The sequence below is a fragment of the Acromyrmex echinatior genome, chromosome 16 (genome assembly GCF_024713525.1).
Source record: "Acromyrmex echinatior isolate Ae372 chromosome 16, ASM2471352v2, whole genome shotgun sequence".
NCBI lineage: Eukaryota > Metazoa > Arthropoda > Insecta > Hymenoptera > Formicidae > Acromyrmex > Acromyrmex echinatior.
In genome coordinates this window covers 6,148,114-6,167,025 of record NC_141867.1, presented here as the reverse complement: position 1 = coordinate 6,167,025, position 18,912 = coordinate 6,148,114, and the positions used below count along the sequence as shown (strand labels likewise).

Sequence of the window (18,912 nt, the reverse complement as noted above, 5' to 3'; positions counted from 1 at the left end):
CGGAGGGTGGAGTTGAATCTCTTAAATTCCCCTTTAGATACACTTCTGGATATGCTGCATGTAGTGCTATATATCGAAAGTAATGAAACATATCGACATTATAGAAAATAATTATGTAGTTTACATAATTCGAAATTATTTCTTCCCGCCATTCTCCTTTTTCAATTTGTAAGCTTATCGATTTCTTCTTCCTCTTTTCACACTACACAATTCTACCCTTTAATTCTCACATCGCCAATTTACAAGGCGGTACATGCAATTTAGCTATAGTTACGCATTGTATATCGTACATGGTGCCGTTAATTAGAGACACGTAAAAACCGAAGTTTCGAGTATATACCGCGTTGTAGCTACTATTCGTAACGTAAGAAACGTGATGCTTGAGTAAACGATGTAGTAAGAAATCAAGCAAGATTTTTGTCCAAAATAATTGAAGTCAGAAATATTTATCTAATTAACGTTTTTCTAATGTTGCATACGAAAAAATCTAAAATCTCGACATCTTTTCGTTCAGGAAAAATTTAATCTAAATTTGAGAAAATTATGGATGAAAGAAAACGCACAGACGAACCTCGAGATATTAATACCTTGTACTATTATACCAATGAATGTTCCTAAATGATCAAAGACGATTAGACGATCAGAGCTTCACTTGTGTCTGATCCTACCGAACTCATTGCGTACTCTACCTAAGCGGCTTAGCCTTATTATCGACATAGAATTATAATTAACAGACCCTTCTGTAGGAAATCTGCTTGGGGGATCGGTACTACTGTAGTGCTGCAGACGCAATAGACGTATCTACTGCGTATTGTGCGAAACGAAATGCGACGGTTTCCTTGTGCCACGTGCACGTGAAATACATCGATATCTTATAGGTAAATGCAATGTCGACTCCTTCGCAGTTCTGATTCCACGATCGTATCTTGAATTGGGTCAGGCATGCGTGGAAACGGATTATCTGCTGGAGCAGAAAATATTTGTCGCACAAGCGGCATGCGAGCGTAGAGAAATCCATCCTACGCGTTCTCAAGTACGCATTTAATGTAGATTCATGAGAAATATATCAGCTTCTCTCTCTCTCTCTCTCTCTCTCTCTCTCTCTAGACATCCGTTGTTATTATTTCAATTACAAATATCTATTATTATTATCTATTATATTATGTATATGTTATATAACAATTTTAGTATCTCTTTTAATAATATATAACACGTTGAAGAGATATTCTTATCTTAGCACTCAATATTATATCGTTCGTAATTCAATATTATATCGAAATACATTAACTTGATAAAGTACTTTTTGATCTGCATAGTGGTAAAATCTAATCGCCGTGTTAATTTATGGGAATGTCAGTTACATTTTGATTCGTCGTAGTATGATTGTGCCGCTAAAATGGAACGTTTGACCTGCTCATTAAGACAACTTCTGGGCCGTGAAGTGCCTGAGCAAAGCGTAGAACTTTGATCGTCTTCGAGTAGAGAGCTCGTAACCGCAGCAGCCGGAGACCGACACGGTTACACGCGCTAATCAAAACGATAATGAGATGTCGAGCCATAATTAACATCTCACCTTTACGTTTACCATCTTTTTCTAATACTTAATAAAAACTCACGCTTTCCTCCTTTAAATGATTTTTATTCCTTCGCGCTACTATCCTTCATCGAAGTCGCGTTAATTACTATTACATTAAAAAATTTAATAAAACAATTACATCTCTGATGCAATTTATGGACATATTTATATAATTGACAATAAAAATTAAATATCTGTTATATAACCCCAATCATTATTATTATAAATATTTTTCATATTTGCTATTTTTTATGTTTTTTTATATTTGCTAATTTCTAATTTTTCTCTGTTTCAGGTGAGTATTCACTATAAATTTAAACGAGCTTATGGTTAACAATAACGAAATTAAGCTTCCAACTTCCTGGTAAGTAATGACAATTGCCTGCAAATTGCAAGCATGTTTTATAGTTTAAAAAAAAAGTTAATATCAAAGCAGCGATAAATTATTATCAGCATGGATATGAATGAATAAAACATTAATATAATACGCACAAACAATAAAGTTTTCTTATTACGGTCTTAAATTTTAAAGTAAAAATATATAAACAAACATTTCATTTAAGTTTGCATATAATAAATCTCTTTAAATATTAGAATGAATTCGGTTTTATTGAATTAAAATATGCTAAGTAAATCCAATATATATTATAAAGTGAATTAGGATGATTATTAAAAATTTAATTGTATATAATAATAAATTAATCTAGTTCGCTATGTGTATAAATCAAATAGGTAAGGAAAAGATCGATACTATCGACGCTAAATCTAATAATATTTATATATATAAATTCTAAATACATCTTTTAGTCATATAAATTGCGCGCCTTTATATCGACCGACTAATTAGACACAAGATAAAGAGACATGTATCTATATTCGGAAACTTACACAAAATTTATTATTATTAATCTCAAATGCTTTTTTTATACTGTATTATAATTTAATTACGTTCAAAGATTACAATTAAATTATAATATTATGTTTGAAAAGTGTTCTTGAGACTAATATTAACTTAAATAAATAAACTTTTATGTAAATGTCCGATTAGTTACACAAAACTTTATTTATTTAAATTAATATTTGTCTCAAATGCTTCTTTGAAAAGACATCAACAATTTGAATTAGTTGTTTTTTGTCATTATATCTATTTATATTAATATTTCCGTTAGCATACTGATTTTCTAATTGTGGATACTAGGACAATTACGTCTAGTTAACCAGCCAGTGATACATTGCCGCATTCTATTATTTATTTTAATATTTTAATTAATAATTGTTATAAGTAAGTTCAAATAATTTTTTCTTGTTTAAAGGAGTCTTGAATATGAATCTTCCAAATAAATACAAATATTTATATTAAAAAAATCTTTCTAATATTATAAATTGTATTATTTATGACAAGCTTAAATGCTACATTTATCTTATATCAAAATTAATTGATAAATTTTTTCTCACTATAAGAATTATCTTGAAGAACGAAGAGTTTCTCATTTATAGTTTGAAATAAAAAATTCATTACATTATTGACAATAAAGATTGGAAAAAAATCATAAAATTTTACATATGATTGAATTGATATTATATAATAATACATTATAATTGATTTGTAATTATTAATTTACATTTAATAATCGCGTCCTTATTAAATACATAATTAATGAGAATAGTTTAACAATGTCCATCAATGTATAACAGTCTCTGATGCGTAATTCTTTTATAATCTTGGATTGGGGGTGGCTGTGCGCGAAATTTGCATAAAGCGCATTAAAGCATTTCCACAGATGGCTCAGCAATAATCACAACGTAATCCTCACGGTCCTAGATGCACTAGATTCACTAGTCGATTCACTAATCGATTTCTCTGTGATCGGCTTAAATCCTACATTAATCACTCTAGCGAGATGCTGTTGTGCGAGGAATTGTTATGTAAGACCGATCAATGTTTATCTTCTGGGCAAGAGAATCTGTTGTTTCTAGTAAGTAAGAATTTATAGCTTCGAACAGCCTTCAAAAATAATCTGTGTACTTGTTCTAAGCATTTATGCACTCACTTTTGTTATTAATTCGTTATCATTTCTTTATGTATGAATGAATTTATAATACATGTGACATATTACATGAGTGAATAATAATTATCGAAGAATATAAACTTCTTTATACAAATTTCTTTTATTTATACGTGCATGTAAAAAAATTGTAAACTATTTTTCAATTTTTAGAAACGAATAATACTTCCGTTCCGGTACAGTTTTGAATTTAATTTTTTTATTCAGCTAATTAACATTTAAGAACAATGGTTTATGCTGTAATTAGATATTACCATTTCATAGGCCATTTCTGTCTCGTGCTTGTGCATTTTCCACAAATGATACGTAGAATGAATCTGTGATATGCGCACATGAACGATAAACTTGTACATGCGACACGAGTTATAGCTCTGTTTAGAATAGCAAACATTCCATGTCAAATAATATGTAAAATGCGCCACGATTAAACGCGTTTTTTCATGTGAATTGTGCTAAATTGCGCGGTCATATCGTACCCAAGCTTATACAATCGGTTATGCAGGAGGTATTTATATGAGATCGTACACGTAGATATATATTCACTCGTCGTCGACATTTTCTTTTTGACATGACAACGAACTGAAAAACTGATTTTACGATCTCGAAGAGCGACGACCCAGACGAGATAGAAACTCTCCCGAATTATCCGTTTTGAAATTGTCTGTATGTCAGCCTAGAGGACGTATCGATTACACGGTGTCCGAATTATCTTGAGGGGCAAGGATCCGGGGGTTGCGCGGGATTTGGATTGGGGTAGACATACCCCACGGCTAACGTGTCACCACTTTAATTACATCCATCCTGCGCAGTGCCCTCCCCGTTCGCTCCCGTACCCTGTGGCTCTCGTCAAACCGTTACCGAGCTATTTTCCGTGTAACACAACCTCTCTGAAACATTCGTGTTCCGGTATTTACGTACGCTTATACACTCCACTTTCATATATTTCCTGAAGGGTAAATATTTAGTAAAAAAAAAAGAGGGGAAAAATCTCGATATTATTCCGTAGCTTATATTCACCTTTGCAAGCAAGCTTTTAATTGAAGGTATGAGCGATTTAATAAAAAACGCAGCTCCTCCAACGAGAAGTTATGAAATGCTCGAAAATTGTATTTTATGACACGTGTATTATTATTCACGTTATGAGCAATAATATAAAGTTTCCGAAATAACATATTTTACATAATTCTATTTTACCTTTAACCTTTTACGACGAACTATTTCGTTGTAAGAGTTATTTGATTACATGTATGTATATCGAAATACACATTTCAAAACAAAATATTATTTCATGCTAGAGGTACGTTATATTTTTTGTTGACAACTGGTAATATTTCAATAACAAAAAACAAAGAGATTATAATAAAATTTTTTAAGTAAAAGTTAGATCTTGATAGAGATTCTTATTTATTTATTTTTTTTTTTTTTTTGGAGCAATATCACTTCATCTAAATTTCTGTACAATCAGCCTCTATTTTCCTACGAAACAATTTTGAGGGACAATAAAGTCTCTTTACTGTAAAACACGCCTACAACGCAGGAGTTCATGATCAAATGTAAACCATGATTTTCGCACATATTGAGTAAAAATAGTTTGCCATCCTCTACTGCTTGTTACGCACATTCCCTTCGCCACATACCCCTCTCACCATCACCTGTATTCTATCCCTCTCGTCACGCTCACGAATAATTCAAGCATTTCGTTACATCCGTGCATGATTGGCCGATTTCGATATTAAATGCGAACGAGCAAATACTCGTTCCACAGCCCACTCGACATACCTATCTCTATCGGTCTCCCTTCTTTCTTTTTGCTCATATCATTCCATCCCGACTGGACTCGGCTGTTTCACGCTACTCGGCTCTTTCATTCGCGCACCGCTTTCATTTCGCGTATTAATTGGAAACAACTCCAAAATGATACCGGACGCAATGCTTTATACGCGTAAATATTCCGTCCGGAATTTAATATCGACCGTGGTCCTTCTCTGCAAAGTGTAAAAATACCACGATTATCCTCCCGCTACAGGATATAGATCCATATCGAATAGGAGCGTAACTACATTTATTTTCAATATTTATAACCCTGATTCTGATTCTGATTTTGAATCTTTTTGAATTTCAGAATTATGTTCGGAGAGCTGGTTACATTTAAGCACATTTTCAAATATTGTTCTATTATTGCTTGATTGATAGAAATTTTTTAAAATTATGAATCGGTCATATTTGCACATTGAAAAAAAAATTTACTAAATTTTAATAAATATTTTTTTGAATAGCAGAATGTTTACTAAATGTAAACATATATTTATTAAATACAAGAACCATTAGTTTGATTTAACAATCATTTTTTCCATTTACCTAAATATTTATTTATCGTAAGTAAATATTCTAGGATTAATCAAAGAAATATTTATTAAAATTTAATAAATTTTTTTCTCAGTAAAAGTAAATTTGATAAGTTATTACTCTTTGGTCATGACACGTAATTTATTTGGAACAAATCGCCATTTCCGTCAAGAGTAAGCGCATTCCATTCGAACATAAAACAGACGACGTACCGATACGTTAGGTATGTCTTCGAACTTAGTTTCGAATTCGGAACCGGATTCGTGGTGGGGCATCGAACTGCGGTCTCTCTTCGACGCATCTTCCCTTTGGAGTTGCGAGCCGAGTTGAACACGAAACTACGTTGTTAGGGAAACTTTCCTTGCTAGTTAGCCGACGCCTTTCTCGGGCTCCTCGCAACCCTTTTGCGCAGCATAATTGAGTGTCACCTAGACATAACAAATGGATCCAGCGAGGAGGAGACGGAAAGATGTGCAGGGAAAGATGGGAAACACGACGGTTTCAGTCTTCACTGTCGGAAGCTTGCCCTATGGCACCGCCGTCGCATGGGTCAAGTTACTTGTGACTCGTTTCTGATTAATGGACGTACTTGTTTAACATGCTAGACTCGGGTTGCGTTTGTCCACCAAATGTCCGTGTTAATGTCCACGTTGAAACGTTAACCACTACTGTTGAGATGCGCTGCTCTCGTCAAAGTTTCAAATACTTTAGGGGACCATTTCTATCTATGATACAATATTTGATACATTGTTTTTCTTTCTTCTAATATTTGCCTACTTATTTTAATCCTCTGAGGACGGCATCGCCTTATCACTTTAAAAAACAATTTTTTTATTACTTTTATTAAAAAATAGTTCGTAAGTGAAGAATCCATCGATACATACATCGATATATATTGGCATATGGTATTTCTGGCAATCAGAAGGTGATATATTTCAGTGTTCAATGCTACATACATTTCCATTTTCATTTCTTATAAAGCATACCTAATATGCACAGATTCTGAATTTATTCTAAATTTATCCCAAATTTAATTTTAAAGTGCACTTTACAAATATGTAACATTCGCTTTGCTAGAAGATTTTTTTATAAAGATAAGAATTTTTCCTCTAATTACACTGTCAAAACTTTATCTAACAAAATTAAAACTATTGTACATATAACATTATTTGATTTTTTCCTTTTATTCTTTATCATAAATATGAAATAATGAAACCGCTTTACGAGGAAATGATGTTGAGTCTTGATTACTAGACGTGGTTTATTACAATTCTGTAATAATCTGTGAATAAAACGTAGCTTTATTACGTGTAAAATTCGCCGTGCACGAAAAGTTCGCCCCCTAAAACGAGCGCTAACATTCAGGTCGGTACAATCTTCGTTCACTTACTTAAATAAACTTCTCAACACTTTGTAAGGCATTCGCGCATGAAAATGTTAATAAGGCAAGTTTTAACGAGCCCGAAGCCCGCTTCGACCTGACCAATCGGAATTTTGCACTTCTCGCTTTCGCCATTCGCTTTTTATAGATTTGGGTAGCTCAATAGGATGTGATTAGATTATTGATGTTATATTAGATAATTTAACTATTTTCTGCCATTTTTTAAATAAATTTCTGACTAATATATATTTCACAATTAATACTCCGTCGCATAATTAAGACACAGAAATGCGTTATTAATTGATGTGCAATATAACAAGCTTTATTTTCCAAATTCTATCCGTGAGTATGAATGCATTGTTGCACATGCACAGTAAATTAAGAAATAATTCATGATTAAATATTAATCATAACGTAGTCTATGATAAAAGTTTATCGATTTTGAAGCACTGAATTTCGCGAGGCGTTATTTTAAGTTTAGTAATGTTGTACGTTCCATTTTGAATTTGCTACTATTTACGTTATTGCCTTACATTTTCTATTGTAATTGGATTCATTTATTGCTTATTGCTTAAGTTTTTCTATGTGCCATTGGCTTTACGCCTATTGTCTTCTTTATTCTAACTCAAGTTCAATAAAAAAAAAATGGAAGACAAAATGGAAGATATGAATATTGATACACTAAAGCCCATTTTTTAGATCCAAAAAATTTGTTAATTCTATGATTCATGTTAATGTTTTACTTTTTGTTACAGTACGTATAAAATTTATATATTTTTTATTATTACAGTAGGTATAAAAATTGTATCCTGTTCTGTGATGAAAATTATAGACTAAAACGATTTAATACATATTGATTGATCTATTCCTCGTGTTTTAAATTAACTCTGTTAAACAGTTTATTACATTAAATCTAATTCCAAGAATATACAGTTTATTTTTGTTTGTACAAAAAATTTATTATTAAGTTTAACAGAAATTCATTTATATATAAATTAATTAATTATTATTAGATTTATTTACATATAAATTTACGTTTTCACAGAAATAAATTAAATGTTCCGCCTTTATAAATCGAAAAAATCGTATCAAATTCGAAAGCGAACTGAGTTTGTAATTAATTCATTTATCGGTTCATCGTTTTCGTGAGAAATTATTAATATTATCAATAATTGATGTTCCTCTACGTAATTTCAATGATAAATTCAACGATAAATCTGTAACAACGCGCGACGCTTTGCTATAATGCGCATCTAAGTGAGTTCAAATTTTCTGATTAACGCGCCACAGCGCGCGTCAGAGAACACGCATTTGATTGGCGGAACGCGGGAGGTACGTGTCATGGCCGTATCACGGAGCGTTTCAACGCGAGCGTCGAAAGTAAAGGTAATTACAACGATCGGCATGCGGCCTTTGGTGCTTATTATCTTGCGTACACCGTCGGTATATTATTACATAAAGTCACCACGATCATTTGTGCTTCGAGTTTCGAGCAAATAGGAGTTCTGCGTGCCGCTCCGCGTGTCGTACCATTATTGACTTTCGAAGCGAAGTCGCGACAAGTATTACACGATCCTCGTAAACAAGTAATATAAATTTCTACAACTGTAAGTAAATTCTCATGAGTAATTAAGAGTACAGAATACAATTTCTTCATTTTATAACGCGAGAAATAATTCGCAGTAACAATTCGCTCTTTGTTATCTTTCGAAATGAAATTGTTTTTTTTTTAATGAAAAATTATGATTATCGCGGACGGAAATGTTGTTGTAAAGTATGGCGCGATTATTACGTTCTCAAGATCGATGTACGTGCGGTGGTAGTTAAACGTGTTCGCGAGTGAATATTGTTCAAACAACGAGGAAGTCTGAGAGGAGGTGGAGATCTAGGAGGCAACGGAGTTGGTCTAGTGACAACGGAGTAACTATAGGGTAAGTGTAATTTATTACTGCTGTACTATATCTATTTGAAAAAAATTTAATGCATGCCACGACTATCTATTTTTGAAATATTTATTACATTTAATGTTGTATTACTATATAATTGTATTACGATTTACAGATCGACGTGGATGTGTCACAAACTTCGCTGCTGTGCTTCGGTTTGGTGAGTGCTAAATCATCTTTTATTTCGGTACAAGATAATGGACTCGTGAAAATTATATTATGTAAATATAACAGATATTGTTACGTACGTTATGTGCTTATGCGTAGCAATACATATGTATAATAAATGTAACAAATTTTCATTGCCTCAAGATGGATATGCTGAAAGATTTTAGTGCTGATATAATACTTAATTTAGAAATATTTTTTAAATATTTCAAATCTTTTGTTTATATATTTATTTATATGCATAAAAAAATCTTATAAAATAGACATTTTAATAAATACACTATTAAATTTATAATGTTAAATTCCAAACCTATAAGTCGGTGTCATTAAAGTAATTAAAACAATGGAGTTAAACAATTTAAATCAAGAAATGTATTTTTAACTCAAATTAGTTTATTATTTACTAAGTACATACGATAATATGAACATTATTTACTTTGAAACTAACTACAAAAATGGATTAATTTACATTTCGAGTCACATGGAAATTAGAAGTAACAAAATGTTATTTAACTCAAGGGATTGGTTGTCATATTCTTTCATATTTAACAGTGTATTGATAAATAATAAGGATAAGAATGTTTGACAAAAATGTAAAGTAATTATATCTTTATCTGAAATCTTTCTTTTAGAAAAATTTTATCTTTGTGCTTTTTTATCTAGCTTTTACTCTACCTGTAAAATATTTCTTATTATTTTTTTATGAATGTTTTTAAGTTTCTAATATAATTCTTGTAATTAATAATAATAAAACACCAAATGTGTAAACATTTAAGATAAAATGTTTCTAAAAGAAAGATTTCAGTTAAAGATATAATTCCTTTACATTTTTGTCAAACATTCTTATTTTTAAATAAAATTTTCAAAAAAAAAGACATAAAAGAACATCATAAAAATATCTATTAATAATGCAATTTGTGAGCAATTTTCAAGTATCAAATATGCTATTAGTATGATATTAGTTATTAAAAGTTTTGAATTTCTTGCTTAAATAAATGAAAAACAAAAAGGAAAAATAAAATTATATATATATATATATATATATATATATGTGTATAATTATATATGTATATATGTATATATGTATAATATATTTTTCATTGAAATTCCCCGTTTCCTGATATTTGTACTAGGTATATCAAATTTTGATTTAAATTACTTTCATATGGTGTTCTCATAAATAGTGCAAATAATTCTTTTTTTTATTATGACTTTATAAATTTGCGTTTAATTTGCTATCAAAAGGATCTTGCTATCTATAACTTACTTTTTTTATGCAATATTTAAGTATGATCTTCTATATAGTAATTATAATAACAATAACGTAATGCATACGCATCAGAGTTTAATTAAATCTACATTATTAACATTAATATCACAATTATCGTTGAAGTTCGTAATAGCTAGTATTATTCAATTTAGTAACTACTCATGACTAACAAATGCTATCAGACTGAAATCAGTAAGTTGAATAGAGAATGAATTGTCTGCTGCACTTGCATGATTCTCTGGGATTAAAAAGGTCAGCTTTCGGAATTAAAAATCTTTGGATTCCCGAACGGTTCTCGCATCTCTACTCCCCCTCACCCACCCACTTTTATTGGCCCCTCGAGCTAAAGGATGGATATTGCATTATCCGCTCAAACAAACCCCGAACGACTTCAGTCGGCTAGCTTAAAGGTGAACCAACTCCGGTTCAGTCAAAGTCGATAATAGTCGCCGCTGAGGTGTGCTGGGTTAGGAAGGTGGAAAAGGTTGAGGACGGAAGGAGGATCCGGAGGGTGTGATAAAGTCGTTATACAGGCGACACCTGCCCCCTACCACCCCTGCGCCCATCCACCTATTCTCCCCGCCCCCGCCATCGGTTCACTCCTCACTCCTCTCCTTTAGTCCCTCTTCATCCTCCCTATTACGGGCACAATGTTAAAGGGACTCCCGACGAGATTGAATTTGCTAACGGAAAACGCGAGTGAGTGAAACGTATTTGCTTTTTATCCCTCACTCCATTGAGAAGTCCTGCACTCCTCCTCCGTGCCCGTTACCCGCCGACTTTGCCGTTCCTGAAGATCCCGTTTCTCTTCTTCGTCCCCTCCCTGCGATCGACCACCTTCCGGCGTTTCCCCCTTTCCCTTTCCTCTTTTCCGCCCCCTCTTCCTCCAGCCTTCCAACCGATGTGACTACCCTTCCGTACCAGGTCTCCGGATCAACTCCCTCTACCGTTCTTCTTCGCACGTCTCGGCACATTTGTCCAACGTTAAGGAAGTGACTCACCGTCGAAATCCCACGGAGCTGATGCGTCCTGGCACGTTCTGGAAACTGATGTGATGTGAGATTTTTCCGAAGTATTTCCTTCTCTGCCGAGAGAGCGATGCCGTCCCAATCCTCCGACAGACATTAAATTATTAGCCGCTTTAACTATTTTAAGTGTAGCGACTTTTTCTTTTTACGACGCAACTTTTTCGGAATTACTATGCGATAATGAAATTGAAGCAATAACGTCACTTTAATATTACGCGTTCGAAGATACAATTTTTCTCTGAATATCGTGAAATCACATTTTTCCCTGACGTTAGTAAGGTGGGTATTAGACAGCACGTTAGACAGCGAGAATGTCCGTGACTCGCGCCGCGTTCATTAGCCTTGCTGTTTACGGCAGGTTATACACGTCGTAAAGCGCGTCGAGTTTCTTTACTGTCTCTCAGCTCCACTCCCTCGCTAAAACGTGCTTCCATAACATTGTACGGATTCTCTACCACATGTTATAACATACCACTGTGCAAGATTTAATTACTTTGCACAGTGTATTTAGCAACGTTGAGTGAAATTAATTTATCGTGATTGCACACTAGGGTCACTCGCAGATAATAGTAGCTTGGGGTAATCAAATGTTGATTCTTGTACAATACGATTTAACAACGATAGCCTTATTCTCCAAAGTAGTTGAATATTGCTGTATTAAAAGGGGATTTGTATATTTAGGATTTTGCATATATCTTGAAGTTATTGTATTGTTTTATTAAGAATAAAATAGACAAAATAGATAAAATAGGCAAGGTAGATTTGAACGCTTTTTATATTATAGAGATATTAAAAAACATCATTCTTCTTTATTTAAAATTAGTAAGCTGATTGTTTATAAATTTAAAATTTTCTATTGTGAATATACGTTTAATTAGATTCGTGGCTATAGCAATCGACATTGAGTACGTTTACACGACTTGATTTATGCCGAAATTGTAACATCGATGTTATGAAACTAGCTAATTATAGCTGTTCCTCTGAAGAATAACTATGATTGGCAGTTTCCTAAGATCAATGTTATAACTTTGGTAAATCGATCCGTGTAAATGTAATCATAGTGAACGTCGCATTTCCGTTTTCCTTCTTCTGCAGAAAGAAGCCATTCGCCTAGCAGGGAGAGGGAAAGGCAGGGAATAAGATCTTTGAGAGTGCAACACGCGAAATCCTGAAACCGTTCTGAGTGCAGGATATATACAGGAAAGGATGGTTAGAACGGGTGGTAGGCTGCGCGCGCTGGGACCGCATGCGGCAGTCCCTCACTCTCTTCGCGTTCTGATGCGTCAAGTGCATCTCGCCCCCAGCCCTCCCCGTCCAATCCATCCTTTCCCCGCACTACCTTCCACCACCTCCTTCACCTGGACTCTACCCATTTCTCTCCTTCCGTCCCCGATCCTCCCTCTTTCAACCCTTCGCCTATCAGGCGTCGCCAACAGGTCAATAGCGCAAGTAGGTCACGTCTGTACCCTCCAACGACGCTGCCGCCACCGACAACGACGAGGACGACGACGACATCGACGACAACGAATGCACTTTCGCGCTCGGTGCTGCTTGTCTTCCAGGAGCTAACAAAGGAGAGAGTGAAAATACCGTACGAACCGTAACACGTGGAGAATAGACATGCATAAGGTGTTGTCGGAGTTTACCGTTGCAATCGACACATGGCTGTACAGTGTCAAAATCTACGTGCATATTATTATTCAAATAATATATAATATTTTGCGATAAGATACGTTATGTCGTAATAAATTCAGTAATTTCTTTTTTGCAATTGAGAATTATAATTATAAGATAGACAGATCTCAGCGATTATACGCTTCGCTTGGCTTCACTCGATCCAAACGTCGACGCAACTAATTGGCACAAGGGGATGAAGGATCCTATGGAAGGAAAATAGCAAGGAACGAAACAGAGAACGATCTAAGGAAACGACTCTGTCGACCGGACTCAAGTTTTTCGCGAGTAGTGCTGCCGTCTTTACTCGGTAGCACGTAGCAAGTTGAAATCGCGTCTGCTCGAGCACGGCCACGCTCCGCCCCAGACATGCACTCATTGGCGATGGCCTGCGTCGGCCTAGTGCCGCGGCCTATGCCAGAACCCGGGTTGGAAAATGCGGGGGTCGTGGGTCGTACCGGAGCACGGATTTCTGGCACGATGCCGCGTCGTCGCGCTCGTACGGGCAACAGTTATTCGCCGCTGTGTTGCGATATCCTGGCACCGGCTGCGTCTAAGGGTGGAACATGACGAGCCGCGAGGCACTTTCATTATCTTAGCAAGTTTACCACGAAAAGGAGTCTATCGCTTTTCGATCGCTTGATCACTTGAACACGACATTGAAACTCAATTAATCGAAGACTATAGAGACAAGGATGCGCAAAACATGCAATGTAGATAATAGTGTTGAAATTTATGCCGCATTGTTCATGTTGCTGTGCTTATTTGTATTTAAACTAGGTTTTAAATTACCTTATTCGCTGCTGGCTATTCATCGTCAAGTTCTTTACGCTATGCATGCGGAATTAATGAAATCACCAGTAGATTGTCATGTAGATTTGCAATTCGTAAGATACCATAATGTTTCTAGTTCTATTTTGCACAATGAAGATGTATTAATAAATTCTAAATATTTAAAGCTATAATATGTCATTACAATCTTAAACGAGTATATTTTTTAAGAAAATCAATTTAAATTATGCGAAATTGTATCTTTATTCGTTAATTTATTATTTACTTTTAGCTTCTTAGACGATTTAATGACAAAAATGTCTCGTATATAACAGTGAGAAATTTTCATGTCATCATTATGGATAGTAATATTCTTTTTCGCTGTTTTCGGCACACGTTCGAATCGCGTTCGAAACAGTGTCATATTGAAAGAAGAAAATGCCTCTTTCTCCTCTTTCTTCTTGTTCTCATGTAAATCTTTGTTTGCTCGCAGAAGAAGGTATAAAAGGAACCTATTCTAAGATGGAGAACTCGTCCCTAGAACCTTCTGTCTGTAAATTTTACGGCATTCGCTCCTCTTGAATATTCGTAAAGTTTTCTCCCGGACTTACAGATACTTAAATCTTTATTTGCCCCAAGGGAAAAATGGTCTTTCTACAACACTATCAGCCGGGTGGAAATCTATCTCACTGCGTGTTTTAACGTGACATTAATATTCCAATACTTTGGGCATTGTGATTTATCCTCTAGCTCGCGACATATTGTAATGGAGACAGAAAATGGCGTATGTCAGCAATACGAGTCACTACATTTGCATTTATACAATATATTCTTGTGCGGTGCAAGATTTCGATTGGAAACTTATTTTTATTTCACGCTATCGATGTCAACCTTCGCCATCGTTTCAATGATTCTATGTGTTTTACAAAAAGCCATGAATAGCCATCACTCTTTTCATGGATAAGACGTGTTGAAGCAAGACTAACGTGATGGTCTGAACTCGGCAGAGAGCAAGGGCGCGTCGGTTCGATGAAAGAAGCTGGATGTGTGTTAATTAAAGGTTGCCGAGCGCGAAAAGTTCTCGCGCGTTTTTTGACCGCGTCACGACCGTAACTCGGTTCTCGTCACGTTACCCAGGGTTACGCGGCGGCGGTGCAGGCTTCCCCAGCACATGCACGCGTCACATTCGCACGATGCACATAATGATGGTGGTGCGAGTAGTACATATACCAGAGTGCGCGCGTCACGTACGCGGTTCTGGTACATATGTACATATGTAGCCACGTACCTACTAGATGCACTGCTCTCGCTCGTACTGCCAGGCAGAATTCCGCTCGGCCCTATTACCTTCGATTTGTCAGCTGGCTGCAGACGATAACGCATTTCCCTGGTTCGTCCCATCTCTCACCCTTTCCCTGGCTGGCTTTATACCACCCGCACAGTCTCCGTCTCTTTCTCTCGCGCCGCACCATTCCCTCCTACCTCTTCATTTGCACGGCCAGCCTTTCTCCACCCCCACTACCACGTGCTCTCTTTCCCTTCCTCTATCGCATTTACTCTTCTCTTTCTGCGTATGGCCATGTGCGCACTATGCAACGGAGTAATGGTTTCGTTATTGAATTACCATCAACTGCAAATTTCATTTTATTTTGGGAAAGTGCTGATACACACGCACGCATGCCACGACCGTGCACGCCAAGACGAAATGAAATTTGTCAGGCTGTTTGTCGCACGTGATCGTTCTATCCAATGTAGAAAAGTTTTTCGGAGATTAAAGGCCACGACCGGCGAGAAATGGCTGTTACGTGAAAAATGGTGTCGTTGTGACGTGTTTTCTCGAGGTTTTATTATGTTCTTCGTAAATGTATATAAAAGAGAGAGACCGTTGGAAATACAGTCTTACTAGCCCATTAGCGGAATTTTTAGCGACCGAGTTCGCCGACGATCTTACGTATTACTATTCCATTTTTGCGATCGCTCCGGTTACCCTTCATTAAATTCACGACCACTCGAGAGGCACGGAGTGTAAGGCTTCTAGAAGAAAGGATTGGCAGCCGCTGAAGCGTTCGCCGTGCGACGATCTCGACGAATAAGAAGCTTTCTCAAAACATTTGATTTGAATAATAAATCCTTATCAGAGATAGAGGAAGGGCCGCGCGAGATCCAATTACTGCAGGGCAATGAATACCTATTCCAAGATAGTCTCTCTTCTTCGTTCCTCTTTACTTCCCTACTCCCCCGTTTTCCCTTCGTTATTATTCTCTTTGCTTTCACCATCCAACTGCTATCAGTACTTCCTCTTCGCCTCTTCCTTCTTCGTTTCTCTGTTCGTAGCGAGACGCTCCGCTGTTTCCACAATTTTCCCTCAGGCGATATGTGTCATTTACATTACGCGCAATACACACAGGTGGAGAAGTGGCATTCCGTGCGCTTGCACTCAGCGTGCATCAAACGTCTCTCTCTCTTAGGCCTTGCTATATACCTTCTCCTGTAGCAGTTTAGCCGATTAGAGTATCAAGAACAGAGATAGTCGTTGAATCAAAGGAGAAAGATACTCGATGCACGTTGAAATATGTATATCATTTCAGTGCGATTTATAAGATTTATATGAATAAAATTATTTATTTATCAAATAATTCTAAATATCAAATAATATCAAATAATTAGTCATCAAATGATTATTTAAACAATACCAAGGAAACGATAGCGAAATACTTGTTCATTGGAAGTCTCAGAATATCGATGTGAAGATGTTCCTCCACTTGTCCGATGAAACGTGCACCGTCTCTTTCTCGATGTGCACCGGCGTAATTTATGTATAGAAGCGGGTCACGATTGCGATGCCGCATCGTCGACGGAACATTTCGAGCTCCGCAGCAAAGTTCTCACGAGGCTCGCGTATACAGCAGCGTCAGACCTTTCAAGTAACGCAATAGGATAAGGAGACTCGGCGCGAAGACTACCGGAGGGACGTTCCCGAAGTTATCGAAGGGGATGCATTCACGTCTCATAGAGTCATAGAATGTAATGAATTACTGTTTGCCGAACAATGCCGGTAGGTGTTTCCGGAGCAAGTAGGATAAACTGATTTACCGTTCATGTAGACGTCACCACACTGGAGAAGAATCGAGCCAGGAAGGTGGGAGAAACAAGAAACAATGAAAAAAGAAAGATACCAAGAGCCACGCTCTGTGACTCGCATGTACATATGTATGTGTGTGTGTGTGTGTGTGTGTGTGTGTGTGTGTGTGTGTGTGTGTGTGTGTGTAGATATACGTATAGTTTATTAAAGTTCGGTTACCTCTCTCGCTGTACCGCCCGTCCCTTATCTATTTTCTACATTAGAGAAGACTTCGAGTTATGTGACTGTCGAAAGTCGAAACTACTTCCGCGAAGGAGTTCGAGCTCGCCATGCGAAAGCGCCAGTTTCTTTTCTTGGAAGTGTGCCCGCGCCAGCTTTTTCGGGCTCCGCGAATCTGCACGTAAACCGATGGAATCGTTACTTCGGGAGATTTCGGACGAAGTGATAAAGTACGGAGCATTCCATTCTGACGGTGAGACCGTAACGAGAAAATCTTTCGTTAAATTTTCTATTCTCATTTACGCGAGAAGATTTAGATCGATCGACGCTTTATCGTATGTATGGCTTATACAAAAGGAACATATCGGTCATCTCGGTAAGAAGACACGTTATAAGACGGTAACATATTTGCGCTCTTGAATCGATTGGCAGCATTATGACGAAAAGTGGAACTTTGTTCACGGCGTGTATTAGACATCGTTGAAGTACACAACGTGAAAGCTAGAAGCAATAAAGAGAGGGTGCAAACGAGAAAGTAAAGGATCGAAGATAAGAGAGAAAGAAAAAGAGAGAGAGAAAGTGAGAGAGAGAGAGAGAGAGAGAGAGAGAAAAAAAGTTAAGCAAAGGAGACAGAAAGAAGAGTGAAACGAGAGCGTTCGTAATAAACCTCTTGCGTTAGTTCCTGAAGCGAAGAAGCGTGAGCTACCTTATTTTTCCCTTTCGTCTACCTTGCCTCTTCCGCGTTCAAAAGGCTCTCTGTTGCGCTGGTACACGTGTTCAACTTACTTCGACTCTTTATGAAGGATCAGATAGTGTCGAAAAGCAATTTAATATTAGCAAACGAGCATATCTTATCTTAAGATAATTAATGTTGAATAAAACCACCTTTCACAATTAAAAGTATATTTTTTTCTTGTCATTTTGTACGACTCTATTCACTACTCTCTATTCATAATCGTTTAATAACATTGGATTCAAGTGTAGTTAGCATTTAACAAGTTTACTTATAAATTAATGCTTGTACGATAACTTTCGTCACCGGAAGTCATTTGTTTTCGTCCACGTTGCAATCTTGATCATTTATTGCGATGTCGAACGCTATTAAACGGTCGTATTGTCCACACGACGGTCTAACATGAAGGTCCGGTGCCAAAGATAAAATCAATATTACGTCGGTCATGAAATACGAGCGTCACGTGATACAGCGAGCCCCCTTACACACATGATCTCTATAGTCATATCATGCTACAACGTATTCCTCTAGATGTGTACAATGTTACCGACCCCTCAATGCAGCTGCAATATTATCCGCGAAATCCCATCGCTTTCAAATTTCTCTTGTATGCCGAATATATCGACCTTCATATGATAGTCACATCCTTGAT

General features: G+C 36.2%; 2 protein-coding genes across 4 annotated transcripts in view; both read left to right on the top strand.

Annotated features, from left to right (window-relative positions):
• The window catches only part of bru3 (CUGBP Elav-like family member bruno 3), a 467,269-nt gene that overhangs the window by 112,912 nt on the left and 335,445 nt on the right, over positions 1–18,912 (top strand). The window lies entirely within an intron of this gene.
• The window catches only part of LOC105153220 (CUGBP Elav-like family member 3), a 448,428-nt gene that overhangs the window by 285,336 nt on the left and 144,180 nt on the right, over positions 1–18,912 (top strand). Inside the window, exon 3 of one of the 2 annotated variants that reach the window (XM_087414570.1) lies at positions 1,872–8,452. The exons of the other annotated variant lie outside the window; for it this stretch is intronic. Coding sequence (XP_087270696.1) covers positions 1,872–1,910 — 39 coding nt within the window. The 3' untranslated portion in view covers positions 1,911–8,452. Of the gene's footprint in view, positions 1–1,871; positions 8,453–18,912 lie in introns of those variants that run through there. 2 annotated transcript variants of the gene reach the window in all.